We start from the raw sequence: 27,076 nt of genomic DNA on the forward strand, positions 1-27,076 counted from the left end.
TCCTCCAGCCTCAGCTTCTCGAGCTGCTGGGATTACAGGCATGGGCAGCTGTGGTCAGCGAATATTTTTAAGACTTATTTTTTCTGCTAGAAATTAGTCTTTTAGTCATAAGATTCTTAAGTCCAGAAGAAAACAATTTTTTTAGTTATTTCAGTCTTGTGATTAATATTCATGAGCATTTGAATTAATCCTTTTCTATTAAAAAAAAAAACAAATTTTTGTAGTTGTAGATGAACAGCTTGCCTTTATTTTGTTTATTTTTATGTGACACTAAGGCTGGAACCCAGTGCCTCACCCATGCTAGGCAAGCACTCTGCCACTGAGCTACAGTCCCAGCCCCCTTTTCTATTTTTTAATTTTAATTTTTCTGTGGTGCTGAGGATTGAACCCATGCCCTCATATATATTAGCCCAGCAATTGATCCCTTTAAAATAAAAATGTCAGTTATATGAGGAAGCATTTAGGTGACTGGCTGTAAACAGAATATTAGTGGGGTCTGACTACTTCATTTTATTGGTTAGAACACTATTTTTATATACTTAATAACAGCAAAATACTACTTATGCTAGTAAACATTTTTTAAAAATATTTATTTTTTTAGTTGTAGTTGGACACAATACCTTTATTTTATTTATTTATTTTTCTGTGGTGCTAAGGATTGAACCCAGGGCCTCGCATGTGTTAGAGGAGTGCTGAGCCACAACCCCAGTCCAACATTTTTTAATCTATATTTAAAGACATTTATATTTATTTGTTTATTTATTTTTAAATATATATATTTTTAGTTGTAGTTGGACACAATACCTTTATTTTATTTCTTTTTATGTGGTGCTAAGGATCCAACCCAACACCTCGCACATGCTAGGCAAGCACTCTACCACTGAGTAACCCCTCAAGTATTATCTTTAAAAAAATAACAATTTCATATTTTGCTTATTCTTTTAATTAGCTATTAAGATTGACTATTTTTTCAGGTAGAGATTGAACTGTTTATCTATTAAAATGTGTCTATTTTTATCTTATAGCCAATTTTCTATTTAAGTATTCATTTTCCCTCTAATGATTTGTTAAAACTTTTTTGGATTTGATGGGGTAAATGTAGTACCTTATTAAAATAATTAATTAATTAATTTTTGGTACTGGGGATTGAATTCAGGGACACTTTACTGCTCAGCTACGTCCCTAGCTCTTTTATATTTTATTTTGAGATGGGCTTTCACTAAATTGTTTAGGGCCTCCCTAAATTACTGAGACTGACCTTGAACTTGAGGCCCTCTTCACTCTGCCTCCCAAATAGCTGGGACTACAGGCATAGGTGACTTTAAAATTTAAAGGACATCAATTTTTGTGAAATTTATGGTTTTCATCTTTTTTAATTTTAGGGGGAGGGTACTGGGGATTGAACTCAGGGATGCTCGACCACTGAGCCACACCCTCAGCCCTATTTTGTATTTTATTTAGAGACAGGGTCTCACTGAGTTGCTTAGCATCTCTCCTTTGCTGAGGCTGACTTCAAACTCACAATCCTCCTGCCTCAGCCTTCGGAGCCACTGGGATTACAGGCGTGCACCATGGTGCCTGGCTGGTTTTCATGTTTTAACACACCCCCCTCAGTCTCTTCTTTAAAATATAGTCTAGTTAAATGATGAATATTATTACTATTATATGTTGATATTTCAGTGTAGAACTCTTAAGAGGTAAGGGTATGTTTTTTGCAGGCAAATAACATTTAATTAATGTATTATAACATCTGGAAATCTTTGGCTTTTAAAATATAAACGTTTAATCTATTGGAATTTTGCTTGTGTCTTTTCTAGGGTATGCATCCTTAACAGAAATGAATTTTCTTTTAGTTGTTGGTTTCATTGATAGTGGTAAACTACCTTTGTGAGTCTCATTGTTATGAGCTTGCTGTTTTGTTTTTTCTCTTCAGTAGTGATGTGTCATAATTCCAATATAGTGGGTGAGTTGTTAGTGAAGATTCACCTAAAGCTAAGTAATTGTGCTAATTTTAAGTATTGTATTATTCAGTTTTTGATTGATTGATTGATTTTTTTTTTTTATTTTTGGTATCAGGAATTGAACCCAGGGACACTTAACCACTGAGCCACATACATCCCAGCCCTTTTTTAATTTTATTTTTAGTTTTTTATTTTGAGATAGGATCTCACTAAGTTGCTGAGGCTGGCTTTGATCTTTTGATCCTCCTCTAGCCTCCTGAGTTGCTGGAATTACATGCGTGTGCCATTGCACTGTGCTTGATTTCTTTTTTCTTTTCTTTTTTTTTTTTTTCATTTTTTTTGTATTTTTAAAATTTGTTTTAATTAGTTACACATGACAGTATAATGACCTTGACATATCATACATTTGAATCAAAATATTTACTTTTTAGTTTTAGGTGGACACAATATCTTCATTTTATTTTTATGTGGTACTGAGTATCTAACTGAGTACCTTATGCATGCTAGGTGAGTACTCTACCTCTGAGCCACAACCTCAGCCCTTTGATTTATTTAAAAAAAATTTTTTAGAGTACTTTCTCTATGGAATGGAATAATTTACTTTTGGAATATAATAAGGTGTATGCTTGGGAACTTGACATTATGCAAAAAGATGTGAATATAAGAATGGATTCCCACCTGTCCCTGTCTGAGCAATTTAAGAATTTAATCCTATTTATTTATTTTTTTGTGTTGACAATTGAACCCAGTGGTGCTTTGCCATTGAACTACATCCCAGACCTTTTTGTTGTTTGGACAGAATCCCACTAAGTTGCTTAGGGCCTTGTTAAATTTCTGAGGCTGGTTTTGAACTTAAGATCCTCCTGCCTAAGCCTCCTGAGCTGCTGGGAATACAGGTGTGTTCCAATGTGGCTGGCTTTAATTATTTTTAAAAAAAAAAAAATATATATATATAATAAAAATAAAAAATATATATTATAAAAATAAAAAAATATATTAGTTGTAGGTAGACACAATATCTTTATCTTATTTATTTATATATGGTGCTGGGGATCAAACCCAGGGCCTCACATATGCTAGGTGAGTGATCTATCGTTGAACCACAATCCCAGCCCCTGGCTTTAATCATTTTAAAATTCAACATTAATAGCTATCTAGTTTATGAAGAAACAAGCAAATTTCAGGTTTAAGTACATATTTCTTTCTAGTTACATTAGTGGCAAATATGAATAAATTAGCTTTATGTATCTGATTTTTTTTTTTTTTTATATAGGGAATTGAACCCAGGGACACTTTATTTAACATTGAGCTATAGCATCCCCAACCCTTTGTATTTTGAGACAGGCCCTTACTCAGCTGCTTAGGGTCTCCCTGAGTTGCCGAGACTGGACTTGAACTTATGATTCTTCTGTCTCAGCCTCCTGAGTTGCTGGGATTACTGGTATGCACCACTGTGCTTGGCTATTCTGATGTGTTTTGAACATATCATATATGTACAAATCCTTGGTAAATATGAATACATGAATTTATAAAAAATCTTAATCAGAATTTTAATTTCAACTTGTCACCTTTTAAAATGGGACTGAGTTCTCTTATTTTTTGGTATATACTGCATTCAAACATTAGGAGATGCTGGGCATGAGTGGCACATGTCTGTAATCCTAGCAATTGGGAGGCTGAGGCAGGAGGCTCATGAGTTCAAAGCCAGCCTTAACAGATTAGCAAGGTACTTAGCAAGCAACTCAGTGAGACCCTGTTTCTGAATAAAATACAGAAAAGGGCTGGGGATGTGGCTTAGTAGTTAAGCTCCCATAGATTCAATCCCTGGTACCAAAAAAAAAAAAAAAAAAATCTATGGAGGAAGCTGAAATAACATGACATTTACCAAAAGAAGAACTTTAATTCAAATCTCTGATATTGTAGCACAGCTACATTTTTAACAAAATAATTTTGAGACTACAAGTAAGAGTATCATGATCCTAAATTTGGTTGGTGTGTAGAATGTGGAGATGAAAAGCAAGCCAACTAAATTGAAAGAGGAAAGATGAAGGTATAGTTCAGTGTTAGAGTGCTTTGTATGTAAGTCTCTGTGTTTGATCCTAACACCACACTGAGAGAAAAGAGAAAAGAAAACCACCAAAATAACTTAAGGGGCATTGAGAGAAGGGTAGATTAAAGAGAAGCTAATGAAGGAAGAAAAGAAACAGAAGATAGTGGAAGAGGAATTTCCTGAAAGTTGTTCTAGTAAGGTGTGTCAGAAGGTGGAAATAAGTCAATTAGGAATTTCTTGCTAACACCACAATTTGAATGGAGTTTATGAACAGAAGTCAAGTAGTAGTTGATTAGTAAATGAATAGAGAAAGTGGAGGATGGTTGTGAAGAGAACCAAAGGGTAGAAGCTAGGAAATAATGAAAATATGAATCTTTTTTTTTTTAGTTGTAGTTGGACACAATACCTTTATTTCACTTACTTATTTTTTATGTGTTGCTGAGGATCAAACCCAAGGTCTCGCACATGCGAGACAAGCGCTCTACTGCTGAGCCGCAACCCCAGACCGAAAATATGAATCTTTTGTGGTGTGAAGTTGAAGATGAAGGTCAGGAATAGTTTTGGAGCCCAAGGAAAAGGGAATCTAGTATCCAGAGTTTCTTCTTTCCTTGGATCCAAAGGCACCAAGGTAAGGAAAGGAAGTATGGTAAATTCATGACCTCAAGTTTGTTTTCTCTGTTAAGAAATAAACTGTCATTTGCCAAGAATGATCAATGTGGGGGAGTGGCTTGGAGAGACTTATTGCTAGGTACAGTGACAAGGAATACTTTTTTTGTAATCCCAGTGACTTTGGAGGCCTAAACTGGAAGATCACAAGTTCAAGGCCAGCCTCAGCAATTTAGCAAGTCCCTTGGCAATTTAGTAAGACCCTGCCTCAAAATTAAAAAAAAAAAAAAAATGAAAAAAACTGGGGATATAGATCCAGGGTGAAGTACCCCTGGATTTAATCCCTAGTATCAACAACAACAACAACAACAACAATAAAACACTCCTGAAGTGATTGGAGGAAGATCATGAATCCATGGGACTATTAGTCTGCATGTTTTGGTTTTCTCCTTTAAAACCTAGAACTAGGAACATGGAGTGCTTATTCCTGAACTATTCCCCCCTACTCTTTTTACTTTTATTTTTTAAATTTGAGACAAGATTGCCCCTAAGTTGCAGAGGTTAGTGGCGAACTTGAAATCCTTCTGCCTCAGCTTTCTTAGTTGCTGGGTTACAGGCATGTACTACCACTCCCAATGTATCATCACTCTCAGCTTGTCTTCTATTTCTGAATCTCTTCAGCTCTTACATATTTCAGTGAATACTTCAAACTTGACATCTTTTAGTTTTATCTTGTTCTTGTTTGTTTTATTAGATAAAACCATACCCAAATCATTTTATAATCTATAGTATTGTGATTAAGTATATAAGTTTTGGAATCAGCAGATCTGGATTCAAATCCTTGCTCTGCTGCTTTCTTTAGTAGTATGAATCTCAACTTCAACTTTATAGTTTATTAAATAAACAACATTTAAAACTGGGGCTGGGGATGTGGCTCAAGCGGTAGCGCGCTCGCCTGGCATGAGTGCGGTCCGGGTTCGATCCTCAGCACCACATACCAACAAAGATGTTGTGTCCGCCGAGAACTAAAAAATAAATATTAAAAAAAAAAAAAAAATTCTCTCTCTTTCTCTCTCCCCTCTCTCACTCTCTCTTAAAAAAAAAAACATTTAAAACATAAGATACTTATTTTTCCATTAAGATAATTTTTATAACTAAGATAAATTAGTTATTTAAAAATTTTTTCTTAGCTTATTAAAATCCTTCAAGGTTCAGTTAGGGAAAATAGAGGAAGCTTGGTTATTATCTTTAGTTTAATCTTCATAAATGACACTATATTATAAATCATGTATTTAGAGAATAATGATAGAAGAAAATGTCTTATGATTGAATGTTATATTTTTTTAAAAGGAAGATATGAAAGTGTGATGAGGGAGAATGTAGCTCAGTGGTAGAATGTGTGCTTAGAATGAGCAAGAGAGGCTCTGAGTTTCATCCTTAGCACCAAAACAAAACTATGATGCTAGTTAATTATTATTATTTTAAAAAAGCAATAGGAGATAGACTAAGATGTTATTTTTTAAAAAATATTTATTTTTTAGTTGTAGTTGGACACAATACCTTTATTTCACTTATTTATTTTTATGTAGTGCTTAGGATTGAATCCAGGATCTCGCACGTGCAAGGCAAGTGCTCTACCGTGCTCTACCGCTGAGCCACAACCCCAGCCCCCCCCAAGACTAAAATGTTATATTGGTAATGTCTTACAACATTTATATTTATTATATTAGCTATAATATACTTAATTATAGTATATTAATAATGAACATTTATTCAATTAATAATGAATATTTGTTTAATTCTTTATAAGTGTCAGTGGATTCTTGGATTGATGCATTTAGACCAGCTTGTCCAATTTTATTATTGTATTTAATCCTGTGGAGCTGGGATTCAAATGGACAGTTGGTACTTACACCCATACCTCCCTGCCCCCTATTATGACAAATTAATAACTTAGCTGAGATAATGTGAATTTAAAGAATCTAGCATTGCATTTGGTACTCAGGAGGTAGTCAGAGATTTTCTTTCCTTGTGGAAGAGATCCCATTGAATTTGTTGGCATATTTTACCTGGTGGTCACATAAGGAATTAACAAAACTTTTTAAAATTGCATTCAAATTCACATAAATTCTCATAACCGAAACATCTTAAAATGTACATTGGTGTGTAGCCAAAAAGAAAAACCCTATACCCATTGAACAGCTCCTCCTCATCCCCTCTTTCTTCTGTTCCTGGCTCTGGGGAATCCACCAGTCTGCCTTCTTTGTTTAAGTATTTACCTATTTGGGGTTTAATTATTATATTTCATAAAAATGAAATTATATAATATGTGACTTTTGTGTTTGGCTTCTTTTATTCAGAAAATTAAATTTTTTTATGTTCTATTTATTTATTTTGTTTTGGTGGTGCTGGAGATCAAATCCAGGTTTCACACATGCTAGGCAGATACTCTTATGACTGAGCTATGCTTCATGCTATGATAAGGTTTTGAGGTTTATCCACCTTTTATTCCTTTTTATGGGTGTGTGGAGAGCAGCCTGTGCCTAGCCCTGAGCTATTCCATTTTAGAAAGCAGCAGTTTACCATGAAGTCATTCCATTTTGAGTATAAGTGCTTAGGAAGAATGACTTGATAACTCGTCTTAGCAAATAATTCAAATGTTCATGTAGAACTCACAGAAAACAAAAATCAAACAAAAATCCCAGCTGCACAGCACAATCATAAAATACAAACTGATAAATAAATTCATTGTGCTAATAAAAATTGCCACCTTTGGCCAGGTTTAGTGGTGCATGCCTATAATTCCAGCAGCTCTGGACATTGAGGCAGGAAGATTGCAAGTTCAAATCCAGCCTCAACAATTTAGCAAGGCCCTAAGCAACTTAGCAAGACCCTGTCTCAAATTAAAAAAAAAATAAATAAATAAAGGCTGGAGATATGTATGGCTCAGAGGTTAAGCTGCTGGGTTCAATCCCTGCTGCTAAGAAAAAAAAAGATTGGTGTGGAATAAAATAATGTGGGATTGCCATGGTCAGGATACCAAGTGAGCCATGAGTACTTAATGAATTTTAAAGACAATGAAATTGTAGCTTGTGTATTTATTTTTACCCAATAAATTCGGACATTGGTGAAAGACACAAACATGGCTGGTCTGTATCAGCTCACAACAGGGTGAATACTATTCTATTTTGTTTGGTTACCCTGATTTATTTATCCATTCATCCATTGATGGACTTTTGGGTTGTTTCTGCCTTTTGGCTATTGTGAATAGCACCACTGTACACATGCTTTGAATATGCATGTACATGTATTTGAGTCCCGAATTTTAATTCTTTTTTTTTTTTTTTTTTTTTTTTAAAGAGAGAGTGAGAGAGGAGAGAGAGAGAGAGAGAGAGAATTTTTTTTTTTTTAACATTTATTTTTTAGTTCTCGGCGGACACAACATCTTTGTTGGTATGTGGTGCTGAGGATCGAACCCGGGCCGCACGCATGCCAGGCGAGCGCGCTACCGCTGAGCCACATCTCCAGCCCCCGAATTTTAATTCTTTTAAGTATGGCAAATGTTTTCTTTTTGAAAAAGAAATTATCTTTTACTGATTTAATGCTCTTTATGAATCTGATAAGTTCTATGAAAGTTTGTTCTTTTTTTTTAAGTTGGATGTACAGCATCCTTATTTTATCATTTAGAAGATTTTTTTTTTCATTTGTAGATAGACACAATACCCTTATTTTATTTATTCATTTTTATCTGGTACTGAGGATTGAACCCAGTGTCTCCCACATGCTAGGCAAGCTCTACCACTGAGTCACAACCCCACCCCCCGTAGGTAGTTTCTTTTTCATTAAATTTGCTTCTGGGGAGAATTCAAGAAAGTTGAAACTACTTGCTTTTCTAGTCTTTTAACTTTTACTAAGTTTCTTCGGGAAAGATTCATCTTTTGTCTTCCTTTCTTCCCATTTCATAAACAGATTACAACTGTGCAACTCTAGTGTAGAGATTGAAAACTCCAGTGTCTAAGATGTAAGGCCAATCATTGCAATGATCTAAAAGGTACTTTCTATAACTGAAGAATACACTATAAGGGAATAGCTCTAGCTTTTCTTGTGGGAATATAGGGTTAATATTGCCAGATCTTATGATTTGTCAAGAGAAGCCAAAGTCTGGATTTTTATATAAAATATGTAAATTCAATGTTTGGAATTAATTAAAAATGTTTTAAAACATTCTGAAGGCCAGACTGAACCCACCTATAGTCAAGATAGGTCCTGAAGGAAGTATAAGATGAGTAGAAAGGAAAGCTGTGTATTTTGAATTAATATTAAAGTCATCTTGAAATGGACATGAGCTAGTTATCTGCCCTTGGAATAACACGAAATAATGCCCATGCAGTATCTCCATATCACCTCCTCATTGTATACCCTTTTCAGGGAATCCATTATAGCTTTCATTTATGTTATTAGAGCTCCAGTTAATATAATAGTTTTAGATGTGTTGTACACATTATTGGTAGTGCTCACAACTCTACAAGATCGGTGTTACCTCTTTTTTTTTTTTTTAATAAATGAGACAGGGCTGGGGTTGTGGCTCAGTGGTAGAATGCTTGCTTAGCATGTGTGAGGCACTGGGTTCTATTCTCAGCACCACATATGAATAAATGAATAAAATAAAGGTCCATCAGTGTTTAAAAATATTAAAAATAATGAGACAACAAAGTCTTCCTGTATTAAGTAATTTGCCCAAGATCACACAAAAAATGTAATTGAGCTATTGTGATTATGATTGAAAGCCCAGATCTGACTACCTTTTTGCTCTTTCCTTATGACATGCTACGTACCTCTCATTTATTATGACCAGTATTGGTATATAGTAGTGTTCCACTTATCAGGAGAGGTTAAATTCTAAGATTCACATTGGATGCCTGAAACCATGAATAGTGTCAATACATATGTTTTTTCCTACATGTACCTGCCCATGATAAAGTTTGGGTGTGGTGATGCATGCTTATAATCCCGGCTACTCAGGAAGCTAAATAGGAAAGATAACAACTTTGAGGCCAGTTTAGGTAACTTAGTGAGACTCCAGCTTGAAAAATAAAGGGCTGGGGATATAGCTCAGTGGTAGAGTGCTGCTGGGTTTTGTCCCTAGTACTGGGGGGAAAAAGTTTTATTTAGAAATTAGAAATATGCTGTAATAAAATCACTGTTATCTCTAGTCTTGCCCTTTGGGCCCATTATTAAGTAAAATGAGGGTTATATGAATAAAAGACTGTGATTAGTAGATTTGCTGGACAAGGGGATGATTTACATTCCTAGAGATGGACAGGGTGAGATTTCTTCGTACTACTCAGTATGGTACACAATTTAAAATATAGGAATTGTTTATTTCTGGAACTTGACATTTAATATTTTTGGGCCATGGTTGGCCATTTCTGACCAAAACCTGAGAGGTCTAAAATTTTTCAAAAATTTTGGAACAAGGTCTCACTAAATTGCCCAGGCTGACCTTGAATTTGCAATCCTGCTTGCTGCTTCAAGCCCCTGAGTAGCTGGAATTACAAGTATGACTGTGATTTGTCAAGAGAAGCCAAGCTATGATTATCAAGTTGAAGTCCACTTACTTCCATTTGGCCTTAAACCATTTGCCTTCATCGCTCCTTTGCTACTTCTTTGACAAAAATATCAAGAAGTACATTTTGCCATATCAAGTACATGTATTCTTTCAAGTTCTTCCTTTTTTGAGCTAAATATGGTATTTTCACTTTTTTTTTTTTTTGCTACCAGGGATTGAACTCAGGGATACTCAACTACTGAGCCACATCCCCAGTTCTATTTTGTATTTTATTTTGAGACAGGGTCTCATTGAGTTGCTAAGAGCCTTACCATTGCTGAGTCTGGCTTTGAACTCATGATCCTCCTGTCTCAGCCTCCTGAGACATTGGGATTACAGGCAAGCACCACCTTGCTCGGCTTGACTCTGTACTCTTAAAGCTCTTCTAATTTTCCCCTAGCTTATTTCCTCAGGCTTCTTGCTGGGTTTCTGTTCTCTGGGCTGCTCAAAATAACCACACAAGTCACATGGATAGTCTACCTTCAAGACAGATTCCAGCCAGGTGTGGTGGTGCATGCCTGTAATCTCAGTAGTTTGGGAGGCTAAAGTAGGAGGATCACAAGTTCAAGGCTAGCCTCAGCAATTTAGTGAGGCTCTAAGCAACTTAGCATGACCTTGTCTCAAAATAAAATTTAAAAAAAAAGGGCTGGGGATGTGGCTCAGTGTGGCTCTTTGGGGTCGCTGTGAGGGCTCCTCTGACCTTAAGGGTCTGCAGGAAGAGAGAGAGAGCACGTGCTGACCCCTTTTATTGAGGAGAAGCTATTCAGATGAGGCAAGGGGTCAGATTTCAGGGGGCTGAGTCTATCTTTATGATAGACTGACATCTAGGTAGGCCACAACCAAGGGTACAGTAAGAGAAGGGGACACACACAAGGCACTTCCATGGAAGATTCTATCCTAAACAGGGAAAGGGGTAATATTACAAAGGGAACAGGTAAGCAAAGCTCCACCCATGGGGCTGTAGGAAGACAGGCCCAGGCAGGAAGACACAAGTCACTTGAACCCTAGAAGAGCAGGGCAGTCTAGCAGCAGGGTGCTGCCCAGCAGGGGAGTTAACTCAATCACTTGTGAGGTTGGTTTCCCACAGCTTCTTTTCCCATTTTTCCTCTTTTTTTTTCCCCTTATATGGTCTCTCAGCAACCTTATGTCCTCCCACAGTGTCTGTTTTCTTTCTTCTTCCTCCCCCCTCCCTCTTATCTTTTCTCCTCTACTTAAAAACCCAGGGTCTCACATGTGCTAGTTAAGTGTTCTACCTCTGATCTGTATTCCTAGCTGCCCCCTCTTTTATTAACTGACCAGATTACAAAATACTATGATAGATACCTTAGTTCATCCTTTTAATAAGCCTGTTGATCTGGTCTTCCCTGTAGCCAGCATCTACACTTTCTACAAAATGGATGGTCTTTTTTTTCATTCCACCTGTTAGAGAAGATAATTTGAAGGACCACAGGAAGTTATTTGCCACTTTGAAGCATTTCCCAACAGTGTAGATCCTCTATGCAGATGATGTCATATTTACTAAGATATTGAGCAATCAAAGCGTTGTCTGTCAAGGCAATTCATTTCTTATTGATTTTGCCATATCCATGCTTGTAGTTCATTCATTGACTTTAGGTCTGGGTACCCCCGTACAGCATATGGTTCCATGATCCTTAGCATGTTGAATCCTTGTTGAGGTTAATGAAGTTGCCATTGAAGATCTGGCAAAGGCGAAAAAGTTTTAACACCTTTTGAACCTTTGGGCTCACACCATTAATCCCTCTGATACTGATGACAAGTGCCAACTTAGTTTCTGCAGGTACATAGAAGTTGCCAGATTTTCTTGCCATTCCAGCCCATTTGAATCTCTGTTTTGTACATCTTCCTATATTGTTTGTGGTAATTCTTGGCTTTTTCATAGATATGCTTCCTCTGCCTTTCAAAGCATCTTTTGGGCAGACTTTTCCTCAAGGGCTTTACCTTTAGCTGTGTGTAATTCCTTCACTTTTTCTTAAGGTTTCTGGCACAGCAGGAACCTTCTTTTTCTTCTCTTTGGCACCCTCCATGGTTCCAGCCAGAAAAAAAGACCCCCCTCTGCCTTTTTGGGACAAGGTCTCACCAAGTTGCCCCTGGTGACCTTAAATTTGTAATCCTACTGAGTAGCTGGAATTATCAGCATGCACCACTGCATCCTGCTCCATAGTATCTATTTGCTCATTCATACACTCATCAATTGAGTGCCTGTTTGTGTCAAGCACTGTGCTGTTTGCTGAGGAAACTGTGAATGAGACTGACTTATCCATTGTCCTTGTGATATGTATAATCTAATAGGCAGTTACTGAAAAATATGTGATAAATATTCTGGTAAGATAAATACATAGGGGCTGGGGATGTGGCTCAAGCGGTAGCGCGCTCGCCTTGCATGCGTGGGACCCGGGTTCGATCCTCAGCACCACATACCAACAAAGATGTTGTGTCCACCGAGAACTAAAAAATAAATATTAAAAATTCTCTCTCTCTCTCTCTCTCCTCTCTCACTCTCTCTTTAAAAAAAAAAAGATAAATACATAGGAGGAATATCTAAGATTGAAGTGATTAGGAAAAGCTGGTTAGAAAGGTATGAGTTGAAAGGGGCTGTAGGAAGGTCAGTGTTTCAGGCAAAAACAGTGGCATTTATAGAGAAATACAGGTGAAGGAATGAAAATCATTGTATCTCAATGAGAATGTGTAGGAAAGATGAGAATGGAGATGGAGAGATAAGTCTGCAGAGTCATAAAATAGGCACTCAAATATTCATTCAATAAATGTTTAATTAGTATTTTTATGTTATTTTATATCATGCTAACATAACTATAAAGTTTAATAGCCTAGTCTTCACTGTTGCTGCTATGAACTATCAAACTAGGCTTTGGAAAGTTTCTGAGTCTATATTTGTTTATTGCTATTGATTGCTGTATGATAGGTTGTGCTGACTTTATTATATCTTACCCAGAAGTTACCTTTTCGAAGAATCTTTTATTGATTACTCAAGACCTTTCCCTCCTGTCTCTGGTCTTTAATTATAATTATTGTCAAGGGTGTGTGTATATACTTATTTCAACTACATTTTCAGGTCTTTGAGGATAGAAACGACTGTATCTTTTTCTTGTGGTGTTGGGGATTGAACCCAGGGCCTTATGTATGCTCAGCAAGTGCTGTATTACTGAGCTACATCTCTATCCCACTAATGTCTTTAATTTGCTTTAAATTCTTTTACCTGGAGTATGAAGGATATGTGTACAGAGTAATTTTGTAGCTTGCCAAGATGTACTGTTTTGTGGCCGGCTTAAGCCAGTATTTTTTACATAGGTCACATACAATATTCTTGAATATTAAGTTAAATAACCTAATAATTCTTCAAATTTATTAAAGGCTGTCAAGTGGAACATGTTAATATGAATACTCTTATTTTCTCTGAGCAAAGAAAAAAACATATTGATATGGGTTAAAATTACAATAGAATGATTTCTGCTGTAAACTAAGATTAGAGACTAGATTTTTGCCCTCCTGCCTGAAATGTCAAACATTGAAAAAAGCACTCCCCCCCAAAAAAAATATGAGATGGGGGTGGGGATTAACATTAGACTCAAAACACTCTTGTCTTCCCTAAGAAGGCTAAAGGCTGTCTTAGTCAGCCTTGTCATCATCATGACCAAAATACCTGACAAGAACAATTGGAGGAGGAAAAGTTTATTTGGGAGCTTAGTGTTTTAGAGGTGTCAGTCCATAGATGGCCAACTCTATTGCTCTGGGCCAAAGGTAAGGCAGAGCATCATGGAAGAAGGGTATGTTGGAGGAAAGCAGCTCAGAACATGACAATAAGGAAGCAGAAAGAGCCTGCTCCCCAAACCACCGACAAAATATAAACCCCATGGGAATGCCCCCATGACCCACCTCCTCCAACCACACCCTACCTGCCTGTGGTTACCACCCAGTTAATCCCTACTAGTGAATTAATGCACTGGTCAGGTTAATGCTCTAATAACCCTATACTTCACTTTTGAACTTTCTTTCATTGTCTCATATATGAGCTTTTGGGAGACACCTCATAATCTAAACTATAACAAAGGCAAAACCTGAAAGGATCAAACTGTTTTCCCTAGAACTTAACAATATCACACAAAGCTTAAGAATATTTATAGCAGTATTAAAATAATCAGCATAGAATAAGATAAAATTCTCAATATCTGCTATCAAATCCCAAATCACTAGTCATAGAAATAGGCATAAAATTGTAGCACTTGGAGAAAAATCATTAAATTGAGGCAGATACAGGGCTTTGTGGCTTTTTTTTTTTTTTTTTTGGTCTGCACCAATATATTGCATGATTCCTTTTATGTAAAACTCAAAAAACAAAATTGTATGGTGATAGAAGTCAGAAGATTGGTTACCCCTTCCAGGGAGTGATGGTCTTTCAAGAAGCATGAGGGAGAATTCTTAATCTGCCAGCTGATGGTTATGTGTGTATTCACTTTAAAAAATTTTGTTCAAGACTTAAGATTTTTATACTTTACTATTGTATATGTTAGTAAAAAATTAAAACTTTTAGAAGTTGATTCTAAAATTGACATAAATTAGTAATAATTATGCATATTCCTATATACTTTATAATCAAAACACTTTTCATATGTCAGTATTATTCATATGAAAGTACTTTATAAGTACTGTCATTTATTTTAAAAATAATTTTATATTTTTTAGAACTTTTTTCTATTTACAGATTGCATTGTAACACGGATGATTATACAAGTTAACCTCTCATTTGCTATAGTAAAATGACATTTAAAAAATATTTGTAAGAATCCCAAAAAGTCTTGTTCATCAATATAGTAACATCTAGTTAATATAGCACTAACAATTTTTTTTTTTTTTTGGTAAGAAAGTGTTAAGCTTTCATAGGACAAATACTAATTGTATCAGAGAATGACCAGGACTAATTGTACCAGAGAATGACCAGGAGGGGATACAAAGGAATAACATGTTGTCAGTGGGTTAGTTTTACTCATTAAAAATCTTTGGTCTTTGCCCAACAGAGGTAATTAATAGACAATTTCTCTCAGACTCAAGATAACAAGATCTATGTTAGGGCTGGGGATGTGGCTCAAGCGGTAGCGCGCTCGCCTGGCATGCGTGCGGCCCGGGTTCGATCCCCAGCACCACATACCAACAAAGATGTTGTATCTGCCGAGAACTAAAAAATAAAATATTAAAAATTCAAAAAAAAAAAAAAAAGATCTATGTTAGTTTCTTTAGGTATTTAGTAAACATGTGTGAAATCTTAAATATCAGTCTAAAATCATCTACCACCATGTGATATAGTTGTCATTTTGGTCAGGAAAGATGCATAATGTTGATTTTCTTTTTTCTTTCTTTTTTTTTTGATATGTTATTGTAATTGTTTTTTCCTCAAGGTTTTAAAAATTGAGATAATCTATGGAATAAGGTGGTTTATCCCTGTTGCTATTCTCTTCTAGTCTTCAGAAAAAAACCAGTATCAGTACTTTTTTTTTTTTTTTTTTGTACCAGGGATTGAACTTAACCACTGAGCCACATCCCCAGCCTTTTTTTTTTTTTTTTTTTTTTTTTTTTTTTAAATTGAGACAGGGCCTCACTACGTTGGTGAGGCTGGCTTTGAAATTGTGATCCTCCTACTTCTGCCTCAATATCAGTTCTTTATTAAAGAGGTAATAAACTAAGGTCAGTCCGTTTTCATTCTGAGGTTGAATTTCATAATTTAAACTAATGACTCAGCCAGAATCACCTGTAGAGCTTTATAAAAATACTTGTTCTATGGTCCTGTTTCCTGTAAATCATCCCAAGTGTCTGAGATTACAGGCATGAGCCATCATACACGACAATTAGACTGCTTTTTCAAGACAAAGCCAATAATATACATAAAAGAATTAAAATGTTAATTCTACTTGTTTCTTTTCATTTGCAGTATTATGTATGCTCATACATATGTGATTAGTTTAAAAAAGGATTTATTTAAGATAGTTATAAAACAGATCTCTATTCAGTATTGATGTTGTAAACGTTTAGTGAAATTCTATTTTAAGTGTGTACTGTAAAGTTTTTAAGATAAATGTAGATATTTTTCTGCTGCTTATATTTCAGAAATGCTCATTTTATTAATAATGCATTTAAATGTGAGTTTAGTAAAGTTAGAAAAGAAACTGGAGTCTCCCTCTCTCTTTAGCATGTTTTTTAGACCATCTGGCTGCTATAACAAAAAAACCTTCGACTGGGTAATTTGTAAATAATACACATTTATTGCAAATAGTTCTGGGTGCTAGGGAGTCCAAGATCATGAAACCAGCAAATTTGGTGTCTGGTAAGGGCTTGTTCTCTTCTAAGATGGAAGGAACCTTCTTGTATCCTCACATGCTGGTAGGGGTAAATGTTTTTTCCTTACATTCTGGAAGAAGCAAGGCAGCTTCCTTCAATCTTTTTGTTATTGTTTTTTGGGAGGATACTGGTAAACCAGAGGTGTTTACCACTGAGCTACATTTATGTTTTTTGTTTTGAGCCAGGGTCTTATGAAGTTACTGAAGCTGGCCTTGATCCTCCTGTCTTAACCACCTGAGTTGCTGGGATTACAGGCATGTGACACTGCGCCCAGGTCATTCAGTCTCTTTTTTTAATAAGGACATTAACCCATTCATGGTAGCAGATCCCTCATGAGTTATTTCCTAAATGTCCTCCCATCTTAATGCTGACACATTGGGTTTTAAGTTCCAGCATGAATTTTGGAAGTACATTAGCATTCAGACCACAGCTGCAGGCAAACAAGCAATCATAATAATTTAAACCCATTAGAATGAAATGTTCACTGAATCAGATTTTTTGGTCTATTTTGATGTATTCCCAGAACCTAGGACACTGCTTTGTGTACATCAGTTAAATATTTGTTGAATGAATGAGTACATGAATAAATAAATGAGAATATTTAATGAATGTACTTCATTCTATACTAGGTAGTATTTCTTCACTTCTGATATAATCATGTTTTACCTCACTTTTATTTCTGAAATACTATGAAAAGTATAATTTTCCTGAAGTCTCTTTCACAACTGAGTACATTAAGAATTTTTTTTGTAGTTGGACACAACACCTTTATTTGATTTATTTATTTGTTTGTTTGTTTTTATGTGGTGCTAAGGATTGAACCCAGCGCCTCAGATGTGTTAGGCAAGTGCTCTACCACTGATCTATAACCCCAGCCCCTATGTTAAGAATTAGTAGTTTCTTTATTATCTGAATGAGATTTAAGAATAAGTTTTCTTAGATAAGTTTTTTTTGTGTGTGTGTGTACATAATATAGACAGCTGGGCATGGTGACACACACCTAAAATCCCAGCCACTCTGGAAGCTGAGGCAGGAAAGTTATGCCGCAATTTAGCGAGACCCTTTCAAAATATAAAAAGGGCTGAGGGACATAGCTCTGTGGTAGACCATCCCTGGGTTCAATTCCCAAGACCACATTAAAACAAAACAAACAAGCAAACAAAAAACCAAATAATAATCAGTAACTTTATAAAGAAATGAATCTAGTTCCAAGACCGATTTAGTATACAAACAAAAGTAAAGGGAAAAAACAAAACAACAACAAACCCAAAACAAAGTAAAAGCAGGATATATAATGAGCAGCATCAATCGCTAGAACTTTCTCCTATTTATTACTTGATCTTTCTCCTATTTATGTATCACTTGGATGCCCCATAGGCATCTCAAATTCATCACTTAAAACTGAATTCACCCAGCTTGGGTTGTGGCCTAGCACGTTCAAGGTCCTGGGTTCAATTCTCAGCACCATGTAAAAATAAATAAATAAAATAAAGGTATTGTATTGTGTCCAAATACAACTAAAAAATAAATATTTTTTAAAAATACTGAATTCACCATCTTTCCTGATGTACTCTTCCTCTTGTATTCTCTATCATGGGAAATGGCTTCACCTTCTATCAATTTTCCTGAGGTGGAATTTTTATGACTTACTTAGAATTCGTTTTTTCTTTCATTTTGCTCTCCAACCAGTCATCCAGTTCAATTTGCCTATTTCCTAAACATCTTTATATTTTGTCACTGTTCTTATTACCACTACCTTGGTTCAGAAATTTGTTATTTTGTTATTATAAAAACCTTACTGATTTGCATCTCTATGACTATTGTGCATATCCCTAGTATATAAATCTGAGCTTATTAGTTCTTTGCTTAACATCCTCAGGCTCCATATGCATTGTGGAATATAATTTTTATATTCTTAGTATCATACTTAAGGTGTTTCATAACATGGCCTCTCCCGCTTTTAGTAGGTTAATCTCCTTTTCCTCCTCATAATTCCCATGTTATAGGGAGTTAACTGAATTACTTGAAAAACTGAAATAGCTGAAATACAAATACTCTTCTTGTTTAGGTTTGTTTTTATAACTTCTCTCTTTTCTGAAAACTTTCTGCTAAATAACTATTTTGGTGTTCATAATTGACCTAAGGTATCACATCATATGTGGAGTTCTATTTGATTCTCTACAGATAATTTTAAATGTTCCCTCTTCTATATTTATTTAATATCCTGTACTTCCCTCCCTTTCCATATTTTAAAACATTTGTTCTAATTAGTTCCACATTTTTTATTGGTGCATTATAGTTGTACATGATGGGATTTTTCATTACATATTCCTACATGCACACACTCTAACAATGTAATTCGGCCAATATCACTCTCCAACACTTGTCCCCGCCCCACTTCCTATACTGATCTCCCTTTGATTTTTACTAGATACCACCACATCTTTTTTTTCCTTTTGTCTCTCTACCTCCACATTTAAAACATGATTCCTGACCTTCTGAGTCTGGTTTATTTTGCTTAACATGATGGTCTCAAGTTCCATCCATTTTCCTACAAATGATACAATTTGGTTCATTTTCATGGCTGAATAAGACTCCATTGTGGGGACTGGGGTTGTGGCTCAGTGGTAGAGCGCTTGCCTAGCATGCGTGAGGCGCTGAGTTCGATCCCCAGCACCACATTAAAAAAACAAAACAAAACAAAAAACCTAAATAAACAAAGGTAGTGTGTCTATCTACAACTAAAACAAACAAATACCTCCATTGTGTATATAAACCACATTTTCTTTTATCCATTTATCCGTTGTTGAACACCTAGGTTCCATAGTTTGGCTGTTGTGAATTATGCTGCTGTAAACATGGGTATGCACAAGTATTAGTATGATGACTTTAAATTTTTTTAAATATGTTTTTTAGTTGTTGCTAGACCTTTATTTTATTTATTTATGCACGATGCTGCGAATCAAACCCAGTGCCTCACACATGCCAGGCAAGTGCGCTACCGCTGAGCTTCAGCCCCAGCCCCATGACTTTAATTATTTAGGATAAATACTGAGGAATGATGTAGCTGAGTCATATGGTGGTTTCATGCCTAGTCTTTTGAAGAACTTCTACACTGATTTCCATAGTAGTTGTACTAATTTACAGTTCCACCAACAGTAGTGTTTCTTTTTTTCCACATCCCCTCCAGATTTTTTGTTGTTTATATTATTTATTTATTGGTGGTGTTGGGAATTGAACCCAGGACCTTATGCCTGCTAGACAAGCATTCAACCAACTGAGTTATATCTCCAACCCTGTTGTTTTTATTCTTGATGACTGCCATTCTGACTGGTGTGAGATGAAATTTCACTGTAGTTTTGATTTGCATTTCCCTAATTGCTAATGGTGTTGAATATTTTTCATATATTTTTGGCCATTTGTATTTCCTCTTTTGAGAAATGTCTGTTTAATTAATTTGCCCATTTATTAATTGGGTTATTTGGTTTTTTGGTGTTAAGTTTTTAAAGTTATTTATATATTCTAGATATTAATCCACTGTCCAAAGAATAGCTAGCAGAGATTCTCTCCCATTCTGTAGGTTCTCTCTTCACATTTCTAATTGTTTCTTTTGCTGTGCAAAATTTTTTTTAATTTGATGTCATTCCCTTTCTTAACTTTTGGCATTATTTCCTGAGCTTTAGGGGTCCCATCTTGTACTTGAAACTCATTATGCATTATTTAAAACTTGCTTGATTTTATTTTCTCTAGTCTGTGGTTGTCACTGTTTCAAGTTTCAGAGCATTTTGAATTTTTTGATTAGTGATGCTCAGCCTACATATACATACCTGTATACTATCATGAGTTCACACTAACACCCCAGGTGCAACTCAGTTATCTTAGGGTTCCTTCTTCCTAGAATAAGTGAACAGAAATCCCCCCCCCTTTTTTTTGTGGTTCTGGGGATTGAACCCAGTGTTGCTTTACCGCTGAGCTACATTCCTAGACTTTTTCATTTTTGAGACTGGGTCTCACTGGCCTTAAACTTTCATCTTTCTGGGGCTGGGGATGTGGCTCACGCGGTAGCGCGCTCGCCTGGCATGCGTGCGGCCTGGGTTCGATCCTCAGCACCACATACAAACAAAGATGTTGTGTCCGCCGAAAACTAAAAAATAAATATTAAAATTTTCTCTCTCTCCTCCCCCCCCCTCTCTCTTTAAGAAAAAAAAAACTTTCATCTTTCTGCCTCAGCTTCTCAAATTGCTGGGATTACAGGCATGAGCCATCGGGCCTAGCCAAACATCTTATATACTGCTTTTTTCCTTATATATATATTTAAAAATATATATAAATATATATAAGCCCTCTGTATAGGGCTGAGGTTGTGGCTCAGTGGTAGAGGGCTCACCTAGCACAGCGAGGCCCTGGGTTCAATCCTCAGCCCCACATAAAAATGAATAAATAAAATAAAGGTATTGTGTCCAACTATGACTTAAAAAAAATCACTGTATAGATGTGAACCAGCAGCATTAGTGGTATACAATTTAACAAAAATTATCCTATTTAAGCTTTGTAGCAGCTCTCTGAAGCTGTGCCCTGTCCATAAATAGTTCTACTTCTATTGTATTTTTTAAAAAGTATATATTTTAGTAAAAAGTGAGAGGAAGTGTGGGTGTTTCAGGGGTTCACATCTTCCTGGAACAAGATATAACAGAATAAAGCAGCAGAGAATGGCATGTAGGTGGTCACAGTATGCCCAACTGAAAAAAAAGCTTAACTATTAAGTTATCAATTTTTTCTTTCTCTCTTACTATCCTGTGCCCTCAGGATAGAATTTCTGTACTTTGAACATGATGTATTATAGTGAAATTCGTCCACTCCCTCATTGCTGATGTTGAAGAATAAAGACTGAATTGATCCAGAAATAATTGGTGACATAAATGAATCAATTAGAGTTTACAGAATGACCAAACAAACAAGCCAGCCATGTCAACCCATTTTTATATTGTTGCCTTTCCACCCTTTCCACTTGGGAAGAATTAATTTGTTCTTAATATTTGAGAATGGTGGTTTCATTTCCTTCATTCCTCCTTCCAGTTGCCCTATGCTCAGCGCTGTTGCACCGATATAAGACAAATTCTTTTTTTTTTAAGTTGTTGATGGACCTTTATTTTATTCATTTATTTAAATGTGGTGCTGAGAATCGAACCCAGTGCCTCACACATGCTAGGCACTGAACCTTGACCCCAGCCCTAAGTTAAATTCTTGATATTCTGAATCTGTACCCCTTTCTGCTTAATTTCTTTTCTCAAACTCTATATTAATAATTTATGTTAATGGAGTTACTATATTGCATTAAATGTATTTCTGCCATGTTAATACTTAAGTAATGTACTTACATTGGAATTTTGGTCAACTTAAATTCATAGTGAACCATAGATGAGTTGTTTAAACATTATTACACAAATTATTACCAACATTAATAGAAAAAAACATGTAAGAAAACAACCAGCTCAATTGTTAGGCTAAAGAAAGACTTCCCGTAGAAAACAAAATTAAAAGAACTTCTAGATTTAACAAACTGCAGGGGAAAATGAACACATATAAGTGCTGTGCAACTTTTTTTATTTTTTTTGGTACTAGGGATTTAACCTCGGGGTGCTTCACCATTGAGCTATATCCCCAGTCTTTTTTTTTTTTAATTTTTTTTTAGTTATTGATGGACCTTTATTTTATTTATTTATATGCAGTGCTGAGAATCAAATCCAGTGCTAAATAAGTGCTCTATCACTGAGCTACAACCTCAGTCCTTTTTATTTTTAATTTTGAGATAGGGTCTTGATAAATTGCCCAGGCTGGACTTGAATATTTGTTTCTTCTGTCTCAGCTTCCTGAGTTACTGGGATTACAGACATGCACCACTGTGCCCAGCTGCTGTGAACTTTTTGATCAGCCATTTTTTATATATATAATTTTTAAAATATACCTTTATTTTATTTATTTATTTTCATGGGCCTTGCACGTGCTAGGCGAGTACTCTACCACCGAGCCACAACCTCAGTCTCATTGATCAGCTATATAATCTTCATTAAATTTTACCTTATTCCTTTAGGGGTATGTATTTTAGTTAATCATTATTTGTGATGAATTATGAAATATACAATATATCCTTCTTAAACCTGTGTCATTTCCAGGTTTGAAATCTTTGTTCAAGTTGTTAGTATCATAACCAACCTCCCTCAGGTTGAACTTTTATTTTTTGAGTGCTATTTGTTAAAACTCATTTATTTTATTAAGTTGACACTTCTTCATCTTGTTTAAAAACTTTTTGAGATTTTCATCACTTAATTTAGTGAATTTAGTATAACTCTGCCTACAGCATTTTCTTTGCTCTCAGTAGAATAGCCTTAAAGGACATATTGGTTTGTAATCTGGCCTTCTTCACAATTTTGCTTTTTACAAATGTTCATGAAGTTTATCAGAAACTGCTTGCTCTTAGGTAATTCTCATTTGTGCTTTCTCTCCCTTTTTCTTAAAACAGCCAGCTTTATTGATTCATGCTTTACATATAAAAGTTTACCCATATAGGGCTGGGGTTATGGCTCAGTGGTAGAGGGCTTGCCTAGCACCTATGAGGCACTGGGTTTGATCATCAGCACCACATAAAAACTAATAAATAAAATAAAGTTATTGTGTCCATCTATAACTAAAAAAATTTTTTTTTTAAATTTACCCATTTAAAGGAATACACTTAGTATATTTGCAGAGTAATCTAATTTGGAACATTTTTATCACTCCAGAAAGAAATCTTATTTTTTCGCCCTCCATGTCCCCCCACTGATTTTACTACTGACTTTTGTAAAAGAAATCTTTTCTCAGAAGCTGTCTTTCCATAAATATTTTGTTTTTTATAAACCTTCATTGTTCCTTTATCTTTCTAAACTAATTTAAAAGATAACATAGCAAAAATAGATATTGTGATGTAACATGAAATGACTAGTGCTTATTTAAGACTGTCATTTTCATAGAATTAAAGAACCTGTGTTCTTTTGTTCGGTAGTTCTTTTCATTAACTAGTAGAGATTATTTGAATTTAGGACCACAAGACAATAGTGTTTACAGCATAATTTATATTTCTTTAATATTTTGGTATCGATGGAAGCAGATTTAAAAGAAATTTCCATAGCCAGGTGTGATGGCACATGCTTGTTATCCCAGCTACTTTGAAGGCTGAGGCAGGAGGATTACAAATTCAAGGCTAACCTCAGCAATTTAACAAGACCTTGTCTCAAGATAAAAATAAAAAGGGCTGCGGATGTGGTTAAGTGATTAAGTGTCCCTGGGTTCAGTCCCCAGAGACATGGGGATAAACCCAGGGTACTCTGAGGAAATTCCATAGCCAGGTGTGATAGCACTGAGTTATATCTACTGCCTTTTTTTACTTTGAGACAGAGTCTCTCTAAATAGCCCAGGCTGGCTTTAAATTTGTAATCCTCCTGCCTCAACCTCCCTAGTATTTGGGATTGTATCTATACTATACCATGCCTGGCATATCTGAAGAACTTTTTGTTTTCAAGGAGTGAGAAAGACAACTATATTAAAATGAATATTTGTTGATAATGTCATTTAATTAGATTCTGTCTCCCCTTCTCCTGTATTATTTGAAAGCTAGAAGTAATTTCCTTAAGGTGTTTAGCAACATATAATAAGCTGAAAAGTTGCAACCAGGCATGTTATATTCAGTTAGACAGATGCTGAATATCCAGATGCTGTGAAGATGAACATTTCAAGTGTTAGGTAATAGGGTTTTTTAAGTTTATTCTCTACTGTAAATGAAAATCATTTAACTATGCAACTTCTGATTTTAGCTTCCCTTCTTGACTTTTTTCCTTATCCCTATCCATATCAAAGTTAGGGTACATCCTTTAGTGTTTATCTGTGATGACCAAAGTATTTATGAATTTAGTAATCAGTTAACTAAAAGTGTTATCAAGCTGTCTAGTTGTGCTAACTTTTTTTTGTCACTCATGCAGATAATAATCTTTAATTATTGGAGTGTTGGGTTTCTTGGAATATTGGGCCTTTGTGCCTTAGTTCTTTTGAAAGTAGGCATATGCTTCTAACTGCTCTTTCAAAAGTTCCTTCCAACTTTGATTTTAGTACCTTTAGACAATATCTTAAAAATTATTTCCACATAACAACATATAACAAGCTGAAAAATATATAATGATAATCAGAAAACAAATTTTTTAAGAGAGAGAGAATTTTTTAATATTTATTTTTCAGGTTTCGGTGGACACAACATCTTTATTTTTTATTTTTTTTTATGTGGTGCCAAGGATTGAACCCAGCGCCCCGTGCATGCCAGGCGAGCATGCTACCACTTGAGCCACATCCCCAGCCCCAAGAAAACAATTTTAAAGTAACAGATACAAATTTAATTTTATGGACAATTAAATTATTATCAAATACGTTCTATAGATAGAGTACTCTTTAATCAGGGATACAAAAATAATCATAATCTTAAATAGGTATTTATAAGCTCCCTGATTTAAAAGTATTGCATACCTGTGCCTTTCCAGAGTCAGAGATGCCTCAGAAAATAGGAAGTATTTCCTTGGGCATGACATTCCTTTCTTTTTTTTCAGACATGAAAAACGAATTATGATGGTGGTGGATTAAAATACTGTTTGCTAATGGGTATTGAGTAAAAGATCCAGACTAGGGGCTGGGGATGTGGCTCAAGCGGTAGCGTGCTCGGGAATGCGTGCGGCCGGGGTTCAATCCTCAGCACCACATGCCAACAAAGATGTTGTGTCCGCCGAGAACTAAGAAATAAATAAATAAATATTAAAAATTCTCTCTCTCTCTCTCTCTCTCTCTCTCTCTCTCTCTCTCTCTCTCCTCTCTCACTCTCTCTTTAAAAAAAAAAAAAAAGATCCAGACTAATGGACTAATTAGAAAAGCCAATTTAAAACTGATATATGCTATATTCCATCTTTTATGTAAAGAATAGCAAGTTACACTTGTACTATTACAAAGGAATAATTGGACAATCTTAGGTTGTTTAACATATTTTCTCTGTCTAGTTTTAATTACTTTAAAAATTTAATAACTTTCTAGAGATTCTCTTGAACCCAAGGAATAAAGCCAAAAAGTCAGGAAGCAGAATGAAAGGAAAATTATACTAAAAGAAAAAAAATGCTAATAATTCTTTAATAGTATTCATGATATGGTATTGTTTTTTTGTGAATAACATTCTTGTGAGAGAAATGATATTCATTTCATGCGCATGTAATTAGGTTGTTAAATGACTCTTTAAAACTGTTTTTCTCCTTTCATTTCTCTCCACAGAATCTGTCTATGATCTTCTCCCAAAGGAGTTACAGTTACCTCCATCTAGTGAAACATCTGTAGCATCAATGAGTCAGACAAGCGGTGGTGAGGCTGGCTCGCCTCCTCCAGCTGTAGTTGCTGCTGGTATGCATTTCATTTTACTTTCTTAAAAGAAACCTAGGATATTATCTGGCCAACATGAACAGTGCTGGCAAAGTTCATATCAAAAAGAGTGTGATTTGAGGGTTTGTTTTAGGAGGTTTTAAAATGTATACCTTTAAACTTAAATTTTTTCAATATAATTTTCTTAATGTAATTATTATTTCAGAAAATAATAAGTATCATCTTCTAAAATGGAGCTTATTTTCAAATATGGGAACTAGTTTAAAATTTTTGTTGGCTTCACATAAATAGATTAAATACTAAGCTATGGATAGAAAATTATATTTGAATTTCTATTTAACCTTTTTTTGTGTGTGTGATACTGGGGATTGAACCCAGAGTTGCTCTGCCACTGTGCTGGTGTTCCCAGCCCTTTTTACTTTTTATTTTGAGACGGTGTCTCACTAAATTGTCAAGGATCTTGCTAAGTTACTGAGTCTGATCTTAAACTTGTGGTCCTCATAACTCAGTTTCCCAAGTCACTGAGAAAATAGGTTTGGGCCACCTCACTCAGCTGTCTTTTTAACAATTATTTTTAAACACCTGCTTAAAGAGAAAAATATTTTATAGATTCTGAAAACGGACTCAAGTCTCTCAAGTCCCTTTTTTGTTCATGTTACTTTAATCTTTCTCTACATTAAAAAATATATGTGGTTTTTCTATTTTAAATTCATCTAAAATTATCAAAGATTTGAATATAAATATAATATTTATGTAAAGACATTTCTTATATCAATGAAAGCTTATAGAAAGTAATGTTTGAAATTGTTCAAGTTTTATTTTTACTCAGCTCTCAAATCATACACTTTATAACTATGTAAGATTGGTTCCAAATTTTATTTTGAATTGCAATAAAAGATTGACAGATAAGCTACTAGAAAAAAAGTCTTAATTAATGATAAATTAGTATGAATGCTTTCCATAATATTAGCTTGCCCAACTAATTTTAAGTTGGGATTTTATACATTGCTAAGTATATATGAAAAATGAAAAAAAATTATATAATCT

General features: G+C 35.1%; 1 protein-coding gene and 1 pseudogene across 3 annotated transcripts in view; one reads left to right on the forward strand and one right to left on the reverse strand.

Annotated features, from left to right (window-relative positions):
- Nfat5 (nuclear factor of activated T cells 5) overlaps positions 1-27,076 on the forward strand; it is a 98,890-nt gene that overhangs the window by 18,747 nt on the left and 53,067 nt on the right. For all 3 annotated transcript variants that reach the window (XM_026404480.2, XM_026404481.2, XM_026404482.2), the window contains one exon: positions 25,925-26,050. In XM_026404480.2, the coding sequence (XP_026260265.1) occupies positions 25,925-26,050 (126 nt within the window). The remainder of the gene's footprint in view (positions 1-25,924; positions 26,051-27,076) is intronic.
- LOC113193727 (large ribosomal subunit protein uL30 pseudogene) lies at positions 11,550-12,270 on the reverse strand (annotated as a pseudogene).

This window comes from Urocitellus parryii, chromosome 15 (assembly GCF_045843805.1).
Source record: "Urocitellus parryii isolate mUroPar1 chromosome 15, mUroPar1.hap1, whole genome shotgun sequence".
In the NCBI taxonomy this organism is placed as follows: Eukaryota; Metazoa; Chordata; class Mammalia; order Rodentia; family Sciuridae; genus Urocitellus; species Urocitellus parryii.